We start from the raw sequence: 25,202 nt of genomic DNA, 5'->3' as shown, positions 1-25,202 counted from the left end.
AGAAGGGTCCAGACCCGAAACGTAAGCTTTCCTGCTCCTCTGATGCTGCTTGGCCTGCTGTGTTCATCCAGCTCTACACCTTGTTATCTCAGATTCTCCAGCATCGGCAGTTCCTACCATCTCTGGAGCAATATCTAGAGTGCCTTTGCCAGCATTTATCCCTAAATTAACATTACAAAAACAAACTGCAGCTCATTTGCATCCTCAGAATTATTTACTATGGGGCCTATTTTGGAATGTCTATGAATTTGGATAGCATTCCCTATGTGGCCCTTTATCCAGATTTTTAGTGCAATCTGTTAACAGAAGCAGTACCTTCCAGAAGCAGAATCCTGCATAGTACTGCAACCTATGCATCCAGTGTCTACATCTAGATATATTAAACTGAGTCACTGTTCATATCTCTAACTAATCTAAAATTATTCAGGGATATTAAGAAGTGACTTGCATGTATAAGTACATAAATTTGGAGCTATCAAGTTTTTCATAAATGTCATGAAGGAGATTCTTAAGCTATTTGTAACCTAAGTTCTCCATATCTCTCAGATTGAAGAGTTATCCCAGCAATTAGAAACTGAAGCTGCAAAAGGTAGGCATTTGGAATCAACCAATCAAGAACTTTCTGCGCAGGTTGCATCCATGAAATTTCTACAGAAAAGCCAAGATCGGCTAGAAAAGAGAAAACACCAGCTCGAGGAAGAAGTAGTCAGTCTGAAGCATCAGATTGAAACTAATTTGATGAACTACAGTCACATAGAACAATACAAGAGGGAAGTAGAGGAACATGCTCGTAAGGAAATCAAACAGAAGTTAGAAGAAGTCAATTTATTCTTGCAGGTGAGACTATTTTTGTATGGGATTTCACGTTGAAATCACTCCTAACTTATCCTTCTTGGATCAGAATCTGTGCTGCTATTAATGATTCTGCAGTCTGATCACTCAAAGTGTACAGTTGCATATCTTGTTCATACAAGTTCCAGTTGCATGTACAGGACACTGCTGTGCTTGCTCATTCCACCATCTGTGAATGTCTCAGCAAGTGAAAGTCCTTAACAAGCATCAGGGACCATCCAGTCACCACTCAGCAAAATCTGACTTTTTTTTTCAGCGAATTGAACTGAATGAAATAAAGGTTGCTGTGAAATAAATCTTAATGCTTAATTGTGTAAAAGAATACTGTGTCCATGGGCATAAAATAGGTCTCCTGCCTGCAATAAACTCATCTGTAATACAGCTCCTTGCATTAGTTTTGCGTCTCATATAAGGATCATGTTCTGAGGAAGATACTTTTAATTGCATATGATTCCATCTAATTCTATGATTATTGATGTTAGTAACTTGTTTCTAATTCACTGTGTGTATGATTAGTTTTAACAATATGGTCTAACAATTTTTTGCCTATTGGAGAGAACAGGAATATGTAGTAGGCAACCTATGAAATTTCCAATGAAATTGTCCAAGAGACAACTAACAGTCAAAAGGCCCCTTTCACAGCATACCTAAAACTGTTATAATTCAGACTGTAGTAGGAAGAAGTCAAAATTCTTCTTGCCATGAACACAAAATGCTAAGGAAAAAGCAAATTGTAACTATTGTACAATGGTTGAAGCATTTTGCAACAGAAACCAGCCTCAAAGTTTGCAACAAACCTGTAAAATAAATGCTTAATTTATGTAATCTAGCCTCTCCACAAGACTGATAACTTCAGTTCTTTGAATTTATAGCCTGGTATGAAATCTAGCCATTTCTAAAAATGTATAATTTGAAATTAATTTATTCCAATGCAGTATTAAATTGTTTCACTCTTACTGTTAAGACTCAACAGGCCTCCCAAGAAGCTTTGGAACAATTGAGAGCCACAAATGAAAGCACAATTAGAAGCCAATTGGAGCAGAGAATAAAAGATCTGGAATTAGAGCTCAGTAAGCTTAGAACTTCACAACAAGACAGCATTAATCTGAAAGATTCTGCACAGTTGGAGCTTGAAAGATACAAAGAATTGTATTCAGAAGAATTAAAACTACGTAAATCCCTTGCAGCCAAACTTGACAGGTGAGGCATTTGTAAGCATCATCCCCAAGCTGGGATAGTTCAGGCATGTAAATGCATTATATGATACTTCAAGTGAAGGACAAGCTAGTTATGAGAGTGAAAACAGCTAGGGCCCTTATGCATAATTTCTATATTCAATTGCTGCTAGACATGCGCATGCATGGAAGCTAGATAATGGAATTGAGCTCATCATTGTCTAGGTTGACACATATGAGGAATAGATGCCTGGGTGAAGTATTTGTAGAGCTACTGACAACAAAGTTAGCATCCCTAATAGGGAGGCAATGGCCTAGTGGTATTATTGCTATACTGATAATCCAGAGAGCTAGTTAATGTCCTGGGGGACCTGGGTTCAAATCCTACCACAGCAGATGGTGGAATCTGAATCAATAGAATTCTGGAATTAAGAGTCTAATGATGACCATGAATCCATTGATTCACTAATGCTCTTTAAGGGGCAGCATGGTGCTTATCACTGCTGCCTCACAGCACTAGGGACCCAGGTTCGATTCCAGCTTCAGGTGACTGTCTATGTGGAGTCTGCACATTCCCCCATGCTCCGGTTTCCTCCTACTAGATGTGCAGGTTAGGTGGATTGGCTATGTTAAATTATCCATAGTGTCTAGGGTGGGATATGCAGAGATAGGCTAAGGGGTGGGTCTGGGTGGGATGCTCTTTGGAGGGTCAGTGTGGACTCGATGAGCCAAATGGTCTGCTTCCACACTGTAGGGATTGTATGATTCTATGAATTAACAATTTCAATGTCAAAAATAAGGCAGACAATAATAAGGGGGGATTAAAAATAGTACTCTAGATTCATTTGATCATTGAAGATGTTTTAATTATTTTAATTTTAGTTGCTTATTTTACATAAATGTTTCATCTTCTTAAGTAACATGCTAATTTTCAAAATTAAACTTATCCCACATTTCAGCCATAAGATAATCAGTAATTTCAAATGATGGAATTATACTCAAATTGTTATGCTAGCTTTGCATATTTATACCTTACGGAAAGTAGTGCAGAGTCGTGTAAGGATTCACTGACTAACAGTCTGAAGTATTGTGACATGAAATGTTCTTAAAGTAATCAGCACTGTCTTTATGACAGCCATTAAGATGATTGTTGTTTTATGGCAGGAGGGTACTATGGCCACCCACATCACATACTATGAAGGTAGGGAACACCTATACAAAGTCAGCAGTTGTGCACGTGTCCTCCCAGATGTCAAACCAGAATTCAATGTCTCCGCTAACCGGAAAGTTTTATAAACAGATTCAAAAAATTCACCTCCTTATTTGGACAGGAATACAACCACTAATCCAGAGGTTCACTTCACCACTTAAATTTAGGAGATTTGCAATATGGAAGCGGGAAGATCTCAAATTGCTTTAACAAATGTCATCAACCAAATAATAAAAAAAACTAAATTAACTACTCTGCCCCAATATGAAGCATTATTATATAATAGTCATAGAAATTCATAAATTAGCACAGTAAGTGACTGCTGCATATTAATAAACCAAGGTTTGAAATGGAGGTACATGTACTCTACATATTATCAGTGCTTTATTTTGGCTGAAATTCTTACTGCTATGACAGTACACAAACAATTTGCCATTATTTAAAATCCACCTTAGATCATCTTCCATTTATTTGTTCAATCGAATCATTAAATTACATCAATAAGGAAATATACTGCCCCATTCACAAGGATTCTAGATGCCCTGCTGATGTGTTCTTAAACTTGGAACTGCACATTGTAAGGTTTAAGAAATGGGGCACAGTGAGGTATCCTGTCTCCAATAAATCTGAAAAGTCGTTCTTTCTAGATTGTCATTGATAACTCTTTCCCTGTCTGAGTGATCAAAGAGAGCTGCTCTATTGATTTCTTCCAGAATCTTGCCTATGATTAAAGTCTAACTAATGGGTCTGTGATGCTCTAGTACTGATTCTTCATTTGTGCAAAAACAAATTAAGATATATGAACATGTTCCCAGTTGAAGGGAATAAGCTCTGATTTTTACCAAACTGTTAGGTATACAGGCAAAGGGCTGGTAAAACATGCATCCCATCTCTTTAAGCATAATGAGGCAGATGCCACCTGAACTTCTAGCTAAAATTCTATCTGCAAATATTGCATGTTGTTAGGTATTGAATAACCCCTATAATTTAAGATTCTACTGTAGGAGTTCATTTGAATCTGTCCTGTGTGATCCTTCAAGTTTAAGCGATATTTAAATGACCCTTGGCTCTTAACAAAGCTAAAAGGTTTTTACCGTAGCTATTGCTGGTGCCTAATGTTATCACCATTGATCTATCAATTTCTCTAGTACCAGTTTTCGCTATGTTTAATTATGCGTGAAATTGGGTTATTTTGTCTTTGTATATGCAATCATTTTTCTTTAAGAATAATTTGTCATTGTACATTTTGTGTTGCCATGTTCCGATTTTTTTTTTGTAATGCCTCACAATTAAGCGTGTTGAACATTGTTTACCAATTATTTATCCGTTTTGTAAGTTTATCGTTGTCCTCATGCAGGTGTTGCCCTATACAGAGCTGTACACAGATTGCTGCTGAACACTCAATCAATTGTGTGAATATTGCTAATTATTAGAATTGCCAACTACAAATTGGAAATATTTCTGGTTGTCTAATCATATGATAGATTATGTAGCATCCATAAACATTATTGAATTTGCTGTATAGAGGTTGTATGACCAGGGATCTGAAAAATGTGTAAAATTATGAGAGGCGTAGACAGGAAGAAAATTTTCCCCTTTTTAATGGAGGGATCGATGACCAGTGACACAGATTTGTTAAGGGGCAAGAGTTTAGAAGGGACGCAAGGAAAATCTTTTTAACCCACAAAGTGCTGGGAATCTGGATATCACTGCCTGTAAGTGTGGTAGAGGCAGGATTCCTCATGACATTTTAAGAAGTATCTAGACATAGCCTCGTGTACCTTGGACACAAGTATATGAGACAAATGCTGGAACATGGGACTTGAATATTAGGTGGTTATTTTTGGCTGCACGGACTCGATGGTCCGAAAAGCCATTTTTTGTGTTGTTTACCTCTTTGACTCTATGAAGACGTTTTAGTCATGGTTTTTTGACAGCAGCTATTGTGCAACAAGTATGAGAATGAGGAGGCCACCGGCAAGTGAGTGAAAACGAGAAACTGAACATGGAAAAGAGGGTAAGCTGAGAAAATTGGGGAAGAAAGTTACAAGAGGGATACCAGAGGTGGGAGGAACTTTGATACTTTCAGTAAGTCGGAAATCGAACTGATAATTAACAACAGTAATACTAGGAACAGTCAGATTCTACTCTTAACCAACTGTAATACACTCAGTCTATACATGGTTGATGATAATAGGTTTAATATCCCAATTTCCTGGCTGTAACTGGTAATAATCCTAAAACCTTCTGATTTATATTCATTCGTGACTACAGCCAAAATCTCCCAACACTGTACAAAGTATGATTAAGCTTCACACTTTGTCACTTTTAATGGTTCTCATTTCCTTGAACTTTGGCTTGGCATCAAGTTTATTCATGTGATTTAGGCACCACTGGCTAGACCAGCATTTATTTCTCATCCCTAGTTGCTCTAGCGAAGGCGATAGTGAGTTGCCTTCTTGAGCCACTGTAGTCCATTTGGTGTAGGTAGATCCACATTATGAGGGACTGAGTTATAGATTTTGGGTCAGCGGCACTGAAGGAACAACGATTTATTTCCATGTCGTGATGGTGAGTGGACTGGAGGGGGTCTTGCAGGTGGTGTTCCTGTATATCTCCTGCTCTTATCATTTCATATGGTGGTGGTCATGAATTTGGAAGGTGCTGTATAATGTACCGTCTAAGGTACCTTTATGCATTTTTGCAGTGAATCTTATAGATACTGCTGCTACTGAGTTTTGGTGACAGAGGGAATGAATGTTTGTAGATGTGGAGCCAATCAAGGAGGCTGCATTGCCCTGGATAGTGACAGGGCAATGTTGTTGTTGAGTGTTGTTGGAACTGTGCTCATCCAGGCCTGTGGGGAGTATTCCATCATGTTCCTGACTTCGCCTTGCTGGTAGTGGATAGGCTTCTGGGAGTCAGGAGGGGAGTTTTCACTTTGGATTCTGCACCTTTGACCTGCAGCTATAGGTACAGTATTTATATGGTTAGTCCAGTTCACGTTCTGGTCATGGTAACCCCCAAGGTGATGTTTAGTTCTTGAAAGATAACGAGCATGGAACTGGAACTCTCAATGTGCCAATCAGTACTTGGATTTTTAACGACAAACCAGCCAATGCAAGCCAACTTGACAAAAGAGCTTGTTGTTTTAATCCTAGTTCAGCACAAGCATTTCTAAACCATCCCTTCAGGTCAGATTTGACGCCCCACTGCCTGTATGATCAGTCTGTCCTGAATCCTCTTTTTCTCCTAGATCATTGTATGTTTCTTCTTTTCAACTTCTTACTGCATTAATGCTGTTAAAATCTCTGCTTTAATTGAATTTATAGCAAAGCATCCTATTACTCATTAAGACTGTTCAAAACAGTCTTCTGCCTTGTGCCTTGGTCTAAAAAGTGCCCAGGGAACTGTTGTACAGTTCTGGATAATTCTGTCAGCTAGTGAGTTAGTTTTGAATGAGCTGTCCTCCCTGACTGCAGGACATCCCAAACTTGCCAAAGGCTGCCCTTATATTTGAGATTGAATTACACTAAAAACTGTTTTTTTTTTTTTCATGGCTGTACATGTGGCTGAACAGGCTGTTCCTTGACCTGCAAATCTTCGGATATATAGGGCAGCTTATCTATCACATGAGGCGTGCAGGATTTGCTTCATTTTCTCCTCTACTGCTGCCCTGTCTCATCATTAAAAAGTTGTAACTTGTTCCTTCACTGCTAGTTCAAAATCTTGGAACGCCCTTCCTAACAGCATTGTAGGTACTTATACTAAATTGAGTGTATTGTTTCAAGAAGGCACCCCAACCACCATCACCTTAAGGACAATAAGAAATGGGGAAAATGATGGCTTAGACAGCAAGGCCCACATCTCTTGAATTTTTTTCACAAATGGAAGCATGGTGCAGCATGATGAATGTGTTATTACCATTTTGAACGATTGATAGCAAGCACTTCACAATTGTTACTCTAAATGCTGCCACATACTTCCAGGTGAGCTTAAAATAACTTTAAAGCATTTTCTTAGCACACACAGAATATTGGCCATTTGATGTTGAGAAAACAAGACTCATGGGGGGATAACAAGGTATAGAGCTGGATGAACACAGCGGCTAAGCAGCATCAGAGGAGCAGGAGAGCTGACATTTTGGGTCTGGACCCTGGCATCCTTAGAAGAGGCTTCACAGTGGGGTTAAAATCGATTCAGAGATAGTAGGAACTGCCAATGCTGGAGAATCTGAGATAACAAGCCAAGCAGCACCAGAGGACCAGGAAAGCTGACGGCTTTTTGGCCATATGGACACAATGTCTAGTCCATCAAATTTTATTTTGCATTTGCCTGAATGTTTGTGAACCTGGCTTTAAGAAGAATGCTGGCATTTGCTTGATCATCTTCCTGTTGAATCTAAAGGATCAAGCAGCATTGCTGACAGAATTTCTCTAGCATTTTTATGTAGTGTTGCACAGCCCAGGTCTTGCTACAGTGCAGGACTGTGGTGACAATATCTACTATATGCATGAGAGATTTTGTGACTTGTGGAAGGTTTTATTGTCTACACCCGCTGCCATACTTTGTAGAGGTTTGAGTTGGTACAGCTGATCTGGTTTTGAATTTCCTCATTATTGGGTTTTTAAGGGAAGTATCTGGCTAAGTATTTGAACATTTTCAACATATTCTAAAATTTCCCACTTGGCATTTATTGCAAATAGAATGTTTGGCTGATAACTTGTGGGTTTCCAATGTACTTCACAGCAAATGAAGTACATTTGACGTGCAATCTCTGTTTTAAGTAGATAAACAAATCCATCAATTTTCACACAAGGCCTCAAAACAGCAGAGAGAGAAATATTTTTAATGATATTAGTTAAGGTGTCTTTCTATCTGCAATCCCAAATGTGGAGGATTATTCTTTCCTGCATGGGTCATAGCTGGTTGGTAATGAGATATCAGTGTTGGTTGTGGCTTGACAGCCTATTAGCCGACTAAGCTGTCAAAAATGGACTCTTGTTCTTCAAATGGTACCTTAGGATCTTTTACTTTCACCTAAAAGAGCAAAGGGAACCACAACTTAACAGTGCTTGAAAGGGTAGCTTGTCCAACAGTGGAACATTCCATTACTTCTAATGTGTCAGCCTAAATTAAGTGCTTCCTGAAGGAGGTTTTAAACCTGTGCATTTCTGATTCAGTTGAGAATGCAACCAGTGACCCATTTAACCAATTTCTGATTAATATTGCTTATTACTTACTTTCACCAAAAGTATGTCAGCTTGCCTGTCGCCAATTCAGGTACAGAATTTACTTCAGTGAAGAGTGTCAATGATTAGCTTCAAACCTCTCTATGATTTGGAGTAGTTTGCTTTTCCCAGAAGTTGAAACTAGTGCCTCTTTAAAATTGAAAGTATCAACATGAATTATCTTAATTCAATATTTTTATGTGAATGACCAGTCGGGTTGAGAAAATTAGAAATGTGGAAGTTCTATTATAGATGTCAAGTCACTTTATTGTCAGTGCTAGGTGTTGTAAGTGTGGCACGTGTAGGCAAGGCAGGTAGCCCAACAGCTTTTACTACACAGGCCACCAGCCAGCAACAAGGGCGGTGGGTACTTTCTTATGGGACTTCGCTATGCCATTGGGCAATACTTCACTTGTTGGGGGGGTCTTTAAATCAGGTCTACCCAAAATACCATACTTACCTCAGAGTATGGTCTGTTTGATTTCCTTGAGGACTGCCTATATGTCCAGCAGTGACTGCCGCTCCATCCTAGTACTTTGGGACTACAGAGCTGGCCAGCCCAATTTGTTTCATTTAATTTTAACTCTTTAATGGTGTCTGGCCCATTGTAAATGTCTCTTCAACTGAGTGGCCTTCATAGGCCATTTCGGAGAGCAATTAAAAATCAACCACATTGCTTTGGGTCTGGAATCGCATGCAGGACAGACACTGGGTAAGCATAGCAGATTTCTCAATAAAGCAGTGAAAGTCCCACTTTGACTCTAAATGTTGCTTCTGCTGTAATATTGCTGTGCGGCAGCCTACTTGCAACTTTGTAGTCAGAAATAGGGAATACGTCTCCCCATAAAATCCACTCCCAAATGAAAACTGCATATTTTGATTTACAAAGTGGGTGAATTTTGATAGGTACTGTTATGGTCCAAACCCCCTCAAAATATGTTAACAAGATAGTCCAGGGGTGCATTCTAGATGCAATTTGATTGATTAAACTACTCAACATTAAGCAAAACACACTTTACTTTAACTGTAGTATTAAAATATAGACAAAATAAAAATAAAATATTTGGCTTAACTGTAATGCTATCAAAATGCTTAACAAAATAATAGAAATATTAACGACTACTAATTAACCATACCAATATAGTAACATCCCATAAACATACCCTTGGCAAAGGCAAATTTAGTAAAACAGATTGTCTTGCATACAGTTCTAGAAGAAGAGAATCCCAGCTTTTAGCGATAGCAGAGTGAGGAATAAGAGCCTCCACATCCAGCTTCAACATCCCAGCAACAGCTGAAAACTAAAAATCTTGGTTCTGTGGGAGCTTGACCTCACCCATTCAGGCTGCTTCTATTGTACCAACTTTTTAACAAAAACCCTACCAAGCTGTTTACTCTATTGGCTTTAAGCAGATTGCTGAGCACCTCTGTCTCAACCTTTCTTCATAAAGAAAGGGACAAAATACACCTCTTAAAGCCATAATATCATCACATCTCTTCTCCACCATCCCCCCATTTTTAAAAAAAAAACTACTATCAATATACAAAAATGGCTTCATTTATTTTAAAAAACCTCTAGCCATATGTTATTGGTACACTACAATACATATACATTACATAGATTCTAAACATGCACACATTCACTACTACATATGATTTCAATCCATTTTTTTCCCGCCACCGAATGCCTTTGTCTTTGATCATCAAAGTTGTGACAGCATATTGGCAATTATGTTTTCTTGTCCTGTCAAATTGAGTGGCTGCAATAATAAGCTCCATCTAAACCGTCTTATTTTTCTCCTTAAATTTTTGTTTAAACTTTAAGGAGTTATGATCAATATATACAATTGTCTCAGACATACTACTGGCAATATAAATGTTATAACGCCAGCATTAAACTCGAGGTCTCCTTCTCAATTGTGGAATATTTCTGGAAAATTACCCATTAGGTCTTTCTACCTTGTCTTTTTGCAGGAGTACAGCACCTACACCAACACCCACATCCACTCGCATCGATAGACACCTTAAATGGTTTTGCATAATTAGGTGTGTCTAACACTGGGGTGGTGGTAAGCAGCTTTCAGGCTGAGAAATGCCTTCTGACATTTATCCATCCACTGAAATTTTCTGCACTTCTTCAACAAATCAGCCAGAAGATCAACCTCACTATTAAAATTCGATACAAACTTCCAATAAAGTCACTCGATCCGAGGAATCATAGCACATCCCTCTTTGTTGATGGTATGGGAAACACCTTTGTTTTCACATCCCATTGAGCCATCTGTCCATGTCCAATAAGATGGCCCAGGAATGTGACTTGGGATTTTGCAAACTCATGCTTGTTCAAGTTTATCACCAAATCCGCCTCCCAAAGTTGATCAAACAATTCTGAAGGATATTCCAAATGTTCCTTCCACGTGTGACTGGCAATCTAGTGATTTCTAATGTACACCACACAATTGAGTGATCCTGAAACAACTTTGTTAGTTAGTCTTTGAAATGTGGCTGGAGCATTTTTCACACCAAGTGGCATGAATTTAAACTTGTACAGTCCATTTTCAGTATCATGACAGCTAAAAAAAAATTCCTTTGCTCTTTCTGATAAAGGTACCTGCTAGTATACTCTGAATAAGTCCAACTTTGAAATATAAGTTGCTTGTTTCACCTCAATAGTGCCTTCCAAACGTGGAATAGAATAGGAATCAGATTTTATAACTGCATTGACTTTGCTATTGAGCACACTTAATCATTGGGTACCATCTGGTTTTAGCATCATTGCTGTGGGTGAGCTCCATTTCGCTGCAACTCACTTTGATTATGTTGTCTTTGCGCATACATTCAATCTCTTTTTGAAGCTGTGCCAACTTTAGAGGGTTAAGTCTATAAGAAGGTTGCTTAATTGGAACAGCATTTTCTATATCTACATCATGCATAATCAGATTAGTACTTCCCAGTTTATTCCCACATATCTCTCGATGTGATTGTAATAACTTCTTTAGGTCATTTCAGTTTTCCTCTGGAAGGTAAATTATTTTTATCCCAAATTTTGAGAACTTTCTCATTGTCCAATTCAGAATCATTTTTACTTCAATCTGTGTTTTAGCCAGCAACACATTCTTCTTTTGCTCTCCTTCCCTATCGAAGTACCTTTTGAGCATATTCACGTGACACACACTGAGATTTCGTTCTATCTGGCATTATCAAATAATTCATCTCACTCAATTTCCTTTCAATTTAATAAGGCTCACTAAACCTTGCCTTTACTGGTTCACCTACCATTGAGAGTGACACTAACAGTTTATCTCCACTAGAAAAATTACACATTTTTGATCTTTTAACTCCTTCCTGTTTCATCACATGCTGTGCGACTTTCAAATGCTGTATAATCAACTCACCCCTTCTATTTAATCTTTCCCTAAAATTTGACACACAGTCCAAATGTGTGGTCTCTGAAATCTAACTCACCAATTTCTCTTTAATTTGTGGTCCTCTCATCTCGTGCCTAAAAACTAATTCAAATGGACTGAATTTAGTTGCTTCATTAGGTGCATCCCTAATTGAAAAACATGCTTCATAGGAGAGTAATAATCTAATAGTGCACTATCATTGCATGTTGGTTTCTTAGATTGTCATAAAATTATTTTTAACACAACTGAATTTTCAGTGATGTTATGTAATGAGTCTAAACTAATGGTTTTTTGTGTTAAAGATTGTACGGAGAGCAGTGAAGGTATCCCGTTTGTTTGGCATTAACGTTGGCATTTTAACCACTACTTCCGTTAATTTCCTTCTACAGATCAAACGAGAGGTTAGCAGAAACCAATACTAAGCTACTAAATGAACGTCAACGTAGTAAATCCTTAATTGCTACCAGCATTATGAATGGAAGCGTTAACGCAACTCCTACACTCGAGATGGGTCAGCTGCAAAGCACAATGGGTAATGTCGGTAACCTGGGAACTTTCAACAGAAATCTAGGAAATAGCTTCCTAAATCCAGTGGAAGATGGAATATCCTCTACCAACAAAGTAGAGTCATACCTGGCTAAGGTCAGTTATCACAGTATAATTTTTATGCTCTAGATTTGTGTTTCCTTCCTGAACACATTGCTTAGATGAAGGCAATTTTTTCATGATCAATCATAGAACAAAAGTTTTAAGTATAATCTTCTAAGAGACAAAGTCCTATCCATTATATAGCTGATATTTTTCTACAATCTTCATAACTCTTTATTTTTAAAGTTGAATATTAAGATTTCTGCAAGTCATAGTGAAAATATATTAGGCAAGCAAAACAATTTTTCAGTAAATTCTTGTGTCCTCAATACAGTGCAAAACTTTGACTTTAGGTGGATCCTTGTCAATGGATTTTTGTGTTAATGTGCATCAGTTTTTAAAAATGTTCACCCCTCTGTGGCTGTGGAAATTATATCCCTTAAGCAATTTTTTTTTTTTTTTCAGAAAAAAACCAGTTAAAATTTTAATTTAATTTCTTAATAATGTGTTCGTAGCTGTTGTGAATTTTCTGTCTTATGGAAGGTCCTTGCCAGGAAAATTTCCAGGAGGAAAATTGTTCTACCTTGGCATAAAAGCCTCTTTTGCAAAGAAATACAGAATACTACAAAGATTTTCTTAAATGTTCTGCAGTGATAAATAAGTTTAATATGTTAAATTGGACGCCTAGAAAACAGGAAGCCCTGTGCCATACAGCAGAAGGCAAATGTTTTACAAAACTTCTTTGATTTCTACATTTTGGTTTTCAGTTTTAAGGTTCAGTTTGATTTCTACATAAATACTGCTGAATTGCTTGAAACCCCTTTTTTAAAAACACAAAACAGTGAATTTAATCCTGAACTGAGAGGTCTGTACACTCACAGGTCTCATTTCTCGCTCCTTCAGCTCCTCACTCAACACTCTGTTTCTCACCTATCTTCTATGCATCTGGATGCATAACAAGGTCTGTAGTCATGTGTTATTTGTTGACTAAAATTCATTGTGGTTGTGTTCTAAATTAGGGATATCCTTTGTTTATATCTGTCTAAACTGCTTCCTTTGGTCTGTGAAGTATATTCATGTCTGATAGAAGCAATAATTATACAAAATCTCCTAATGTTACATAATTAAATATTGAACTTAATTAGCTTAAATCAGCAAAATATAATGCTTGAATGCTTTTTGTTCTCCGGTAGTCTAGGTCATTCATATTGTTAGAATAGACCAGGCTGTTGACCAGTAATGTTTCTTTCTGACATTGCATGGAGTTGCAAGAAATATTTGCATACAGCATGGATTATGTTTTGATGTGAATGTTCATTGTCAAGCTGATTTCTGTTGTGTATTACTTTTAAAATCTCACTTTACATCTAGTGACACTGATGAGTAGCATTACAAACTTTATTAATCCATGACTTAAGATATATTGAAGAATTGAGTGTACACAAAGTATACAAATGAGGTTTAATTGCATGCTATTAGTGTTAATTTTGGACAGTTTATTTTTGCTGATAACAAAAGGAAAGTAACTTCTTATTGACATCTGACCTTTTATTTAAAATACTAATCCAACCAATTCAAAATTTAGAAATTAATATTTACACATAATTGAAATCCTCCAACTCTTGTCAATAAGTATAAATTTATATAAAAGGACCAAAATACAGCAAAATGACAATACTTAGAATAAACTGACCTAAAGTCTCAATACATTTAAATTCCTGTTGAGGGCAATAGGCTAGGGAAGATATTGGTGAAAAGACAAGGATATCTTGTGTCTTGCAATATTACAGAACCTAAACACTGAAGGGGGAACATTACAGCCGAGGGACAAAATTCAGAGAAGGCTTTCGGTGAATATCTTTTTTTTTTTTTAAAAAAAAAAAAAAAAATTCACCATGTTAGCAGTATTTTCCTGCTGGGGCCTGGGAATACGTACAACTTGCAGCACCAGGTATTATATCTCAGGACATCCCAAAGCACTTCACAGCCAATTTTGTACTTGGGGAGGAAATCCTAGAAGGATACATCATGGTCTTGTAGGCTTAAAAGTTGATAAATCTCTAGGGCCAGAGTGAGTCTGTTCAGTGAGGCAATGTAGAAAATAGCAGGAATGCTGGCAATAATTTTCACTACTTCTCTGGCCACAGGAGAGGTGCCACCACCATTATTCAGGAATGGAGCAAGTGGTAAACCAGGAAACTACGGGCCAATCAGTCTAACCTCAGTGGTGGGGAAACTATTGGAAGCAATTCCAAGGGACAAAATCATCTGTATTTGGGGAGGCAGGGATTAATTGGAAAAGGTCAGTATGGTTTTGTTCAAGTGAGGTCATATCTGACGAATTTGATTGAATTTTTCGAAGAAATCTCTAGGTATGCAGATGAGGACAGTACATTCGACTGTAGTCTACCTGGACTTTAGCAAGGCCACGTGGGAGGCTAATAGCAAAGGTAAGGGCACCTGATCCAAAGAAAATTGGCTGATTGGATCCAGATTAGCTGAGTGGCAGGAAGCAAGACATCATAATCGAAGGGCATTTTTGTAACTAGAAGCCTGTGTCCAGTGGGGTTCCGCAGGGATCAGTGTTGGAACCCTTCATGTTTGTGGTACATATAAATGATTTAGACTTGAATTTAGGAGGGTTGCTCAGTAAATTTACAGATGATATAAAAATTGGTGGCATACTAAATAGTGAGGAGGATAGCTGTAGCTTACAACAGGATGTAGGTGGGCTGATCGATAGCAAATGGAATTCAATCCAGATAAGTGTGAGGTGATGCACTTGAGCAGGACAAAGAAAACAATGGAGTACTGATGAACAGGAGGACTCTGGAAAGCACAGAGGATCGAGGGGACCTTAGGCAATGTCCAGCAGTCCCTTAGGTTAGCTGGACGGGTGGATAAAGTGTTTAAGAAGGCATAAGGGATACTTGCCTTTCTTAGCTGAGGCATAGAGTTTAAGAGCAGTGAGGTTATGCTGGAACTATACAAAGTGTTGGTTAGGCTGCTAGAGTATTGTGTCCAGTTCTAGAATTCACATTATAGGAAGGATGTGATAGCATTGAGGGTGTAGAGAAGATTTACCAGGATGTTGCTTGAACTGGAGAGGTTCTGAAGAGAGTTTGGATAGATGAGGGTTGTTTTTCTTGGAGCAGAGGAGACTGAGTGGGGACATTGTTGAGATTTTACAGAATTGACAGGGTAGACTGGAAGGAGCTTATCCCAAGACATACAAGGCTATGTGCCAAGTGCTGGAAAATGAGATTAGAAAAGTTAGGTTTCGACTGGCACAGATCTGATTGCCCAAAGTACCTGTGTTTGTGCTGCTGTCTTCTATGACTCTATAAGTTGTAATAATAAGATGGCAAGAAATTCATGTAGAGCACAAATACCATTATAGACATGTTTATAATGGCCTGCTTTTAATTAAAGAATTAACTGATGAGCTGGCTGAGATGTGAGAGTACTACTAATGAAATAAGGCTGACAAACAACACAATGTAGAGCCAGCTATGAGGAACGTGGGGGAAGGATGTTTCAACAACCTGAAAGTGTACAGTACTAATTGTAGTCAGAAAATTATAGGCAAAGTGTCCCTGAATTTCACACACCTATATCATGTGTTATAGTCAGAAGTGTTGGAAAGAAGAAATTTAGATATTCATCTCTGGCTATAGACATGTGATAGAGCAACCTAGGACCTAACCTATCGATAGCTGCTGAAATTGAGGTGATTTTAGATGAGATTCTTGGAAGGAGTGTAACCATATTAAACTACAGGGCTAATCTATAGGATGACATTGAAATTTGTTTGCAAGTAGAACTGAATGTTAGGTTACAGCTAACCACTTTTGTTCCTGAATCTTCCTACCTTCTGCATGTTAATTGCAAAATATATTACAGTAACTGGTACATCCTGGAGCCAGCTTCTCTGTGCATATAGTCATTGGCAGGTAGGTATGCCAGTGTCTATAAAAATAGTTGGTGGCATCTCATCTGGTGCTGTAAAGTTAGGTACCATTGGTTTTTGCTGACCGTGGAAGTGCAAGAGAAACTATTATATTAGTAAAGTGCCTTTAACTTCATGAAACATCCCAGGAACATTATAAAACAAAGAAGGATATCAAATCACATAAGGAGATATTGAGTCAAATGTCGAAAAGCTTAGTCACAGATTTTAAGTAGCGTCTTAATGGTAGAAAGCAAGGTGAAGAGATGTAGGAAGGACATTCCTGAGGTTTGGACTTAGGCAACAGAAAACGTGGCCATCCGTGAAGGACTATCATAACTTGGGGTGCACAGAAGTCCAGAATTAGAGGAGCAGAGATAATAAAGAGGGTTATGGGGCTGGAGGAGATTAGTGATAGTGACAGGCAAGGCCATGGAGATAATTGAAAACAAAATTGAGATGTTGCTTGACCAGAAGCCATGTAAGTCGGTGAGCATGAAGATGACAGGTGAGCAAAATTTGTTGTGAGTTAAGACATGGGTAGCAGAGCTTTGGGTGACCCCCAGTTTACTGAGGGAAGAATATGGGAAACCCGCCCAATGTGTGTTGGAGTAGTCCAAGACTATATCTTTTTATTTATCTGTATTTTTGATTGCGGATCAAAATCTATAAAGGACTGTTTTAAACACCAGTGATTATAAAAAGATTATTACACTGTTAGAGGCAGGTTTTCTGACATATTATAAGTGTTTACATTGCTGTTTATTCAAACAGTAGGGAAGACTACTACAAATGAGCTGGAGCCAAGGGCTGTGCGTGAAGTGAGAATCAGCCAGCGACAAGTCATTGATTGGTTTGTGGAGTGGTGACCAATTGTCAATGACATAGGCCTTCTACTTGTCATCAGCTCCCAGGTAGCTGAACAGCTTGTGTGTGTGAATGCTTGGTCAGAAGTCATTGGATCTCTGAAAAACAAGCTGTTCTATTCTGAGCAATAATTAATACTTCAAGCCTAAAGAAAACCAGTTCATTTCCCTTTATCAGATTTTGTAAGTTATGGATTTTTAAAAAACAAGTCAGAGACTTGGTAAATGTAAACCAGTCACCCAGTGCATCCTGAAAGCAAGTGAAAGTACCTGAAGGAGCAGCAAATCCTGACAAGCTGAAAGGATCATCTCGGTGGACCCTGTGAACAAGGACCAATGAACAGTCTTCCTAATCTTTCTTGCCACCCGTAACACCTCTGTTTTCTTGGTTTGTGTGTGTGTGTCTGTGTGTTAGTGAATAGTGGGAGTTTATAAGGAGATTTTGGGGAATTTTGGATACTTTTATAACCTCTTGTGATAATTCTGGAGATGGCAGGGCTTGAGTTCCAAGGCGCTACCCAAGTGAAATGTAACAGTAACATATGTATTAATGAGGGTTTCAGATCTGAATCAGAGATGACATGATGTACAGAAGCACTCTTAGTGATGGCACAGATAAGAGGTCAGAAGCTGTTTAGAACACATGACACCAAACCTTTGAACAGATGGCTTGATCTCCCAGTGCTGCCAAGGAGAGGGATGGAGTCAACAGATAGGGAGCACAGTGTGTAGTGAGGACTGAGAACACTTTGCAATGTTTATCCCTTGCAAGCCCCACACCATCCTGATTTGGTACTGAATCACTGTTCCTTCACTGTTGCTGGGTCAAAATTCTGGAAGTTCCTATCAGCACTGTGGGTGTACCTATTCTCCCATGGACTGTAATTTTCAAAAAGTTCATTGTCATTCAGCTTACCACCATCTTCTCAAGGGCAGTTGGGAATGCGAATCAAATACGGTCATAGCCAGCAATACCCACAACTGTAAACAATTTTTAAAAATTATGCTCATCCACTCATGGATGTTAAATAAACAGTATGATAATTTTGCAATAGTGGAGGAGTCTAGAGCACGAGAGGTGAGGTAAAGCTTGGTGTCGTTCAGTGTATGTGTGGAAACTAACTCTGCCTTTGGATGATGTTGCCAAGGCTGTAGATGAGAAATTGGACAGGGCCAAGGATTGATCCTTGGGGAGCACCAATGTAGGAATAGGAAGAGAAGCAAACGCAAAAAGAATAATGGATACGGCTAGATTGATAAAAACAGAATCAGCTGAAAGCAGTTCACCCAGCTGTACAATAGTGTATTCAAGATGGATTGTGTGGTCACATACTGCTGACCGGTTTTGGGGGTTGAGTAGGGTAAGTCCGACTTTCATCACATAGGATGTCAATTATGACTTTGATCCGTATTGTTCTGGAACTGTAGCAATTTGGAAACCTAATTGGAGGAATTCAAACATTAAGTCCCAAGAAAGATGGGAACAGATTGGGAGATGACAACGTATCCAAGGACTTTGGAGAGAAAAAGAAGATTGGTGATGGGACAATAGTTTTCAAAAATTGAGGGAGTAAAGAATTTTTTTTTTGAGGAGATGTGATTTCAGAGAATCTAAGGAGAGATTGAGAACTGTTTACAAAATTGGTTAATATGGAGGGCAAGGGAGGAAGGAGGTTGGCTGAATCAACAACTTAGTGGTAATAGGATCAAGGGGATAGGAGTTTGGTTTGATGGAATTGATCAGGCAATACAAAGAGATGGAAGAGAAAGTAAAAGTTTCAGGGCTAGAGCAGGGAGAGCATTAAAGGAAGTTTAGCTAGATGGCCTAGTGGATTGGAGGAACATAGCAGAGGCAATTGATACGGTTGTCTCAATCCTGAATGACAAAGAAGTCCGTGAACTGTTTGTACTTGGAGGCTAGAGTGGATGGGACTGGGAATAGGGGTTTATGAAAACAATTTGCAGTAAAAAGCCAGGGATTATGTTTGGATTCAGGAAATGTGGAGGTGCTGGTTTTGGACTGGGGTGGACAAGGTCAGAAGTCACACAACACTAGGTTATTGTCCTGGTGTCGTGTGGATTTGTATGACCTTTTGATCTCTCGGCCTATAAGTTCCATGCATGTGTGCTTCTCTTCACTTCACCTGACGAAGGAGCAGTGCTCCTGAAGCTTGTGATTTCAAATTAACCTGTTGGACTATAACCTGCTGTCATGTGACTTCTGACCTGGATTCAGGCTAGTCCTGCAACAATGAGCAGCTTCAGCCGATGGCAGGAGGACCAGGTAGAAGTTTAGGCAGACCAATTAAAACTAGATATCTGCCATCTACTTTCAGCATTCCTTGGACCAATGGACATGGAGATGTGGACCTTACCGGGGAAATAGCCAGGGTGAAAGAGAGAAAAATATTTTTGAAGGGGAGAGGATATCAGATTTAAAACCTATAAAGACCAGTCAATCAAAGAATGACATCCTGTAATACAGCAGTTACATAGTCAAATATTGTGAGAGAGCCAACTTCCAACAGGAAAAGGGCTTCCATTAGTACTCTGTCTGCCACAGTTTCACACTAAACATGCAAGGTCTGAATGGGCACGTACAGATCCTGGAACGGTCAGAATTGCCTGACATCTCTATGCAGGCCTATCTTCAGCACAGAGAATTTCCATTAGCAAGCAGCATTAAAGAGAACTGGAAGAGAGTATAGAATGAATTAACAAATATCATAAAGTCTAAATGTCAGCAGGAAATAGAGAAAAATAAAGTTAGCCCAAGTGTCTAATGCACTTATATGAAGCATTGCAGCCCTTTGAAACACCCATCATAATGAAATATCCATTTCAAGATACTCTTCCCATCTGCCATGCTAAATTTGGAATCCAGAAGATCCATGGGTCACTAAAAAGAGAAACAAAGCTTCCTGCCACTTGTATGGGGAGCAGAAAAGGGCTTCATTAAAAGTTTATGAATCAAATATCTGAACCAGCTTGTCCTACATGTTTGCAAATTAACTAATGTGAAAACATTAATTGACTCTTGTATTTGTTACTTCTTGAGAACTTTCTGGGACATTTAAGGGGGGAGCAAAGATCAGCTTAGCAAGGCCACTTGGAAAGGATCAGTGCTAATCATGAGGTTATAATATAGTTTATCATGTAAGGGATGAAAAGTAATCTATGGTATAGGCTTTAGTTCACTGTACAATAACAAACCCCTCCTCATAAGCAGATGAGAGTGATCCAGCATGCGAGTACTTTGCAATTCTAACTTTTTTTGACAGATTATTAAATAAATGTTTGTTCTTGTCCATTGAATGCTTTACTTTCATTTCCACAATTGTTTCATCAAATTGTATTAATCCGTTCAAATGTTGTCATTTCAGATGCAGGAAGCATTACAAAAAAATATTTCCAAAGAACTTGTTCAAGGTAAATGATAGAACATTTATAGCGTAGTATTTTTGTATGTTAACTACTGGAATAATTGTAAATGCAGTCCACTATAATTGAGTTGCGCCATAATTCAAATTTATATTAAAATATAATTGGAGCTATTTCTTCCTGCAATTTGATACAAGAGTAATCTGTGACCTCAACTCCTCACTGAAATAGTGGGTACTGTAAAGGACGATTGCATAACAATATGCAGAATCAAATTGCAATTTATTAAAAGCAGAAAGACAGATTATTATCTGAAAGGCAATAAATTGGGAAACAGGGAGTTGCAATGAGACCTAGGTGTCCTTGGATGCCAATTGCTGAAATTAAGCATCCAGGTGCAGGCAGTGAAGAAGGTAAATGGTATGAGACAACAAGGTGCAGGGCTGGATGAACACAGCAGGCCAAGCAGCATCATAGGAGCAGAGAGGCTGACGTTTCGGGCCTAGACCCTTCATCAGAAATGTTGACCTTCATTAGTGAGAGTATTTGAGTACGGGAGCAGAGATGTCTTGATGCGATTGTATAAGATCTAAGTGAGACCACATCTGGTACAGTTTTGGCCTCCTTATCTAAGGAAGTATATTATGTCAATGGAGGAGTGTAACAAGGGTTTACTAGACGGATTCCTAGGATGGCAATACTGACGTGATGAGAATCGGTTAGGACAATATACTGGAGTTTAGAAGAATGACAAGGGATCACATTGAAACCTAAAAACTTATAACAGGACTAAGCATGATAAATGCAGAAAAAATGTTCCGGATGACTGGTGAGTCTCAAACCAGTCTAAGAATATGGAGTAGGTCATTTAGGACTGAGGTGAGGAGAAATGTCTTCATCCAGAGAGTGGTAAACCTGTGGAATTCTCTGCCACAAAGTTGTTGAGGCCAAAACATTGAATGTTTTCAAGAAGGAGTTAGACATAGTTCTTAGGGCTAAAGGGATCAAAGGGTATGGGGAGAAAGCGAGAACATGGTACTGAGTTGGATGATTTGCTGTGATTATGTTGAATAGCGGAGCAGGCTCAAAGGACTTAATGGCCTACACCTGCTCCTATTTTCTGTATCATGATGCTGATCCGTTAATTTGCTTATATAAAGCTAGTTCTTTTGCCCCACTATCACTACTTTTTCCTCTAACAGACAGGGTCTTGGTTTGTTTCTAGCCTAATGAGAGAGTCAAAAATAGCTTGTGTTGACATATCTTTCTTAAAATTTGAGGTCACAGATAACGGTTGTCAATTCAGTTCATTCAGTATTATTAAAAAAAGTGGCTAACGGCACTGGTACGTCCAGCTGTGGTATTGAAGAATCATGCGCTGGAATTAGTTGCAGCCCTAGACAAGCTTTTCCAGTACAGCCACAGCCCTGACTTCTACCTAATAATGTGGAAAATTACCCAGGTGTATTGTGTCCACAAAAAACAGGGCAAATTCATTCTGACCAGTTGTCACCCTATAAGTTTCCTTGCAATCATTGGAAAAGTAATTGAAAGTGTAGTCAGCTGTGCTATCAAGCAGCATTTACTGAACACCATCTTTCCCACTGGTATCTAGTTTGAGTTCTGCCAATGGCACTCAGCTTTGGACCACATCACAGACTCAGTCCAAACATGGACTAAAAGTTGAATTCCATAAATGAGAGTCACTGTCTTTGACATCAAGGGAGCATTTGAACGAGTGTTGTATCAAAGTCCCTACTAAAATTGAAGTTGCTAGGGTAATCTCTACATATTTTGGAGTTTATTTAGCAAAGAAAAGAATTCCAGAGGCTGAGAGGATCAGCAGGGTGATTGTAAAAGAGGCTATAGACAGGAAAGCACAGAACACATGGTGGAGTGCATGGCTGAGGTTTCACTAAACATTAGCAATCAATAATACTACTGGATTAAACACATTCACGTAAAATTGCTGAGAGAATATGAATGATTAAGCATAGTCCACTGAAGAATTGTAGAAAGCATGAACATAAGAACAGGTTCATTTGGTAACTAATTTCTACATCTGCATTCCAGCCACTGCTGATTTGGATAGAGGATCTACACGGGTCTCACCTCTTGGATCTGCTGCTGGCTCACTGAAGAGCATAAACCAAGACCAGGACCCTGTCACTAGAGCCACAGAACAATACCTGGAGGTTCTGAAGAAAAATTACATGCTTTGAGTTGTCTTGTGCCCTTTTTAAAAAATATTCTATGAACATTCTGCACAAAAGCAGGTCAAAATATCAGTTCTCCTGAAAATCTGTCCAATTTGAGAATTTTATTAATACAATATGCTGTTTAGTTATAACATTCCATGGATTTGATTAACTGATTGTAAAAGCATGGAAAGTTATTTTACAGCACATAGATTTCTTTAACTATATTTGCTCAGGAGGAAATTTGTATATCAATCTAAAATTATTGTACAGAGTCTATTCATATTATTTGTTGGAAGTGACATTTGACCAAACCAATTCTAATAAGTGTTATTTAGGGACTGCAATCTCCCCGCATTGGTGTCTTACAGCTATTGAACAAGTTCCCAATTAATGGAATATTCCATAATCTGAATTAGTGTTTATTGAATTGTACAAGATATAAGCATTTTATCAAAGTACATTTTTGCCACAAATTATTACAAAGTTGGTTGTTTGTGAATAATAGCTTGGTTAAAATGTCTATTCTGTTGTGGTACAGTAGTTTATTGTCAGTGCTAAGTCTTTTTATGGATGTGTTTTGGTACATACAGTAAAGCCATTGCATTGCACAACAATTTCAACATTAAATGGTAATGTTTACTTCTGGATGCATTGATGTTTAATTTCCTGAATACTTATTACCATCCCTAACATCGCAACTAAGAGAACCCAGCTTTATTTCTTAACCCCTCAACTCGTGATTGTGAAAAAAGCCTCTGACCAGATGAGTGAAGTAGGCAATATCAGTTGGACCCAAGGGTTTATGTTTGTATTTTCCACAGATCCCTCTTGTAACCTTGAGGCCAAGCTTCACATCTGTCTTATAAAGGAAGAAATGTGTTTTGGTTTCATTACGGACATAAAAATTAGGAGTATCAGTAGGCCATTCAGCCCTACCATGCCATCTTAGAAGATCAAGGTCGATATATCCCAGGTATCAATTGCTCTTTCATGCCAACTTCTCATAGATTTTTGAAATAGAAGAGTTAAGAGCTATCTACCTCCTCTTTAAATACTTTGTGATCTAGCTTCCATGCTTCTCTGGGGGAAGAGAATTTCAGACATGCATAACGGAGAAGAAATTCCTTCACATTCTCAGCCATTAGGTCCTGCTGACTTGATGCCTTCAGTCCCATTAGTTAGTTAAATTTTTTGTCCCTTGTTATAGAGACTGTTACGGTCTTTGCTCCCATTAGCACCTTGCTTATCTGATATTTTTGAAAAGTTAATAGTGTCCTCCACCATGAAGACCAATGCAAAATGCTGGTCTTAAATTATCTGTCATTTCCCTGTTCCCCATTATCAATTCAACAAGAACATGACTGATTCGATTTAGCCTCAACTCCAAATTCCCATCGACCTTAGATCTGTGACTAACGTGGAAGTCAATCTACCTCTTCCCTTAAAATAATTTAATGAATCTGCCTCTGCTGTTCTCCAGGGTGATGTTCCAAAGACTTATAACCCTCTGAGAAAATAAAGGTCACAACTGATTTTTAAACTGTCTTCTAGTCTCTCCCACAAGGGAGCATCCATCTTGTCAAATTCTCTCCGATCTGTTATAATTCACCTCAATCTTAAACTGCAGTGCATACAGACCCATCCTGCTTTGCCTACCTTCATCTGATAATCACCCCGCATCCCAAGTATTGATCAAATGTAATCCATTCGTTAAATGAGGAGGTCAAAACTGTAGTCATCCACATAATTTCATGAAGTCCAACTCTAATGCACTTAAAGTTTTAGTGGGAAGGATAACCCACAGAATCAAGTAGTTAGATTTTGCTCATATAAGTTATGAGTAATTGTTATTGACTAATTCCTGAATGTCTTCATTATATGGGCATTGTGGATGAAGTAATCATAATGGATTCAGGAATGCTACATTGATGTGGCTCCATGAAATTGGAAAATTCTTAAATTCAGTTGTTTTATGACTACTCCTTTGGAAACTTTAAAGAAAATCAAAATGTGCAATATTACTTGGATGATGTCACTTGTTCATTGAATCACAGAATCCCTGATTGTTGGAATACTTGCAATTGTTACCCTCAGGGTATGTAGTATAATGATTTTGTTACTGGATTTGTGACTAGAGTTCTGGACCAATGCAGAAGTGAGCTCTAGTCCCACACCAGCAGCCAGAAAATTCAGATTTGGTTAAACAAACAAAAAGCTAGTATCAGTAATGGTGACAAACTACTAGAGTTTCATAAAATAAATCAAAGAACTGCAGATCTTGGAGATCTGAAACAACTGAAGTGTTAAAGGCAGCAAGAGTGCAGAATGGGTGAAGGACTTCA

The 25,202-nt window shown here is 38.4% G+C and overlaps 1 protein-coding gene across 1 annotated transcript in view; it reads left to right on the top strand.

Moving 5' to 3' along the window:
• Positions 1-23,499, top strand: part of LOC125485384 (ankyrin repeat domain-containing protein 26-like) — a 44,990-nt gene extending 21,491 nt beyond the window's left edge. Inside the window, exons 4-8 of the mRNA XM_048607906.1 lie at positions 547-837; positions 1,817-2,052; positions 12,265-12,517; positions 20,662-20,707; positions 22,733-23,499. Coding sequence (XP_048463863.1) covers positions 547-837; positions 1,817-2,052; positions 12,265-12,517; positions 20,662-20,707; positions 22,733-22,881 — 975 coding nt within the window. The 3' untranslated portion in view covers positions 22,882-23,499. The remainder of the gene's footprint in view (positions 1-546; positions 838-1,816; positions 2,053-12,264; positions 12,518-20,661; positions 20,708-22,732) is intronic.
• The last annotated feature ends 1,703 nt before the right edge of the window (positions 23,500-25,202 follow it).

Source organism: Rhincodon typus, chromosome 18 (assembly GCF_021869965.1).
Source record: "Rhincodon typus isolate 14 chromosome 18, sRhiTyp1.1, whole genome shotgun sequence".
NCBI lineage: Eukaryota > Metazoa > Chordata > Chondrichthyes > Orectolobiformes > Rhincodontidae > Rhincodon > Rhincodon typus.
The sequence above is the reverse complement of the archived record's forward strand: the minus strand, read 5'-3'. Positions and strand labels throughout refer to the sequence as shown.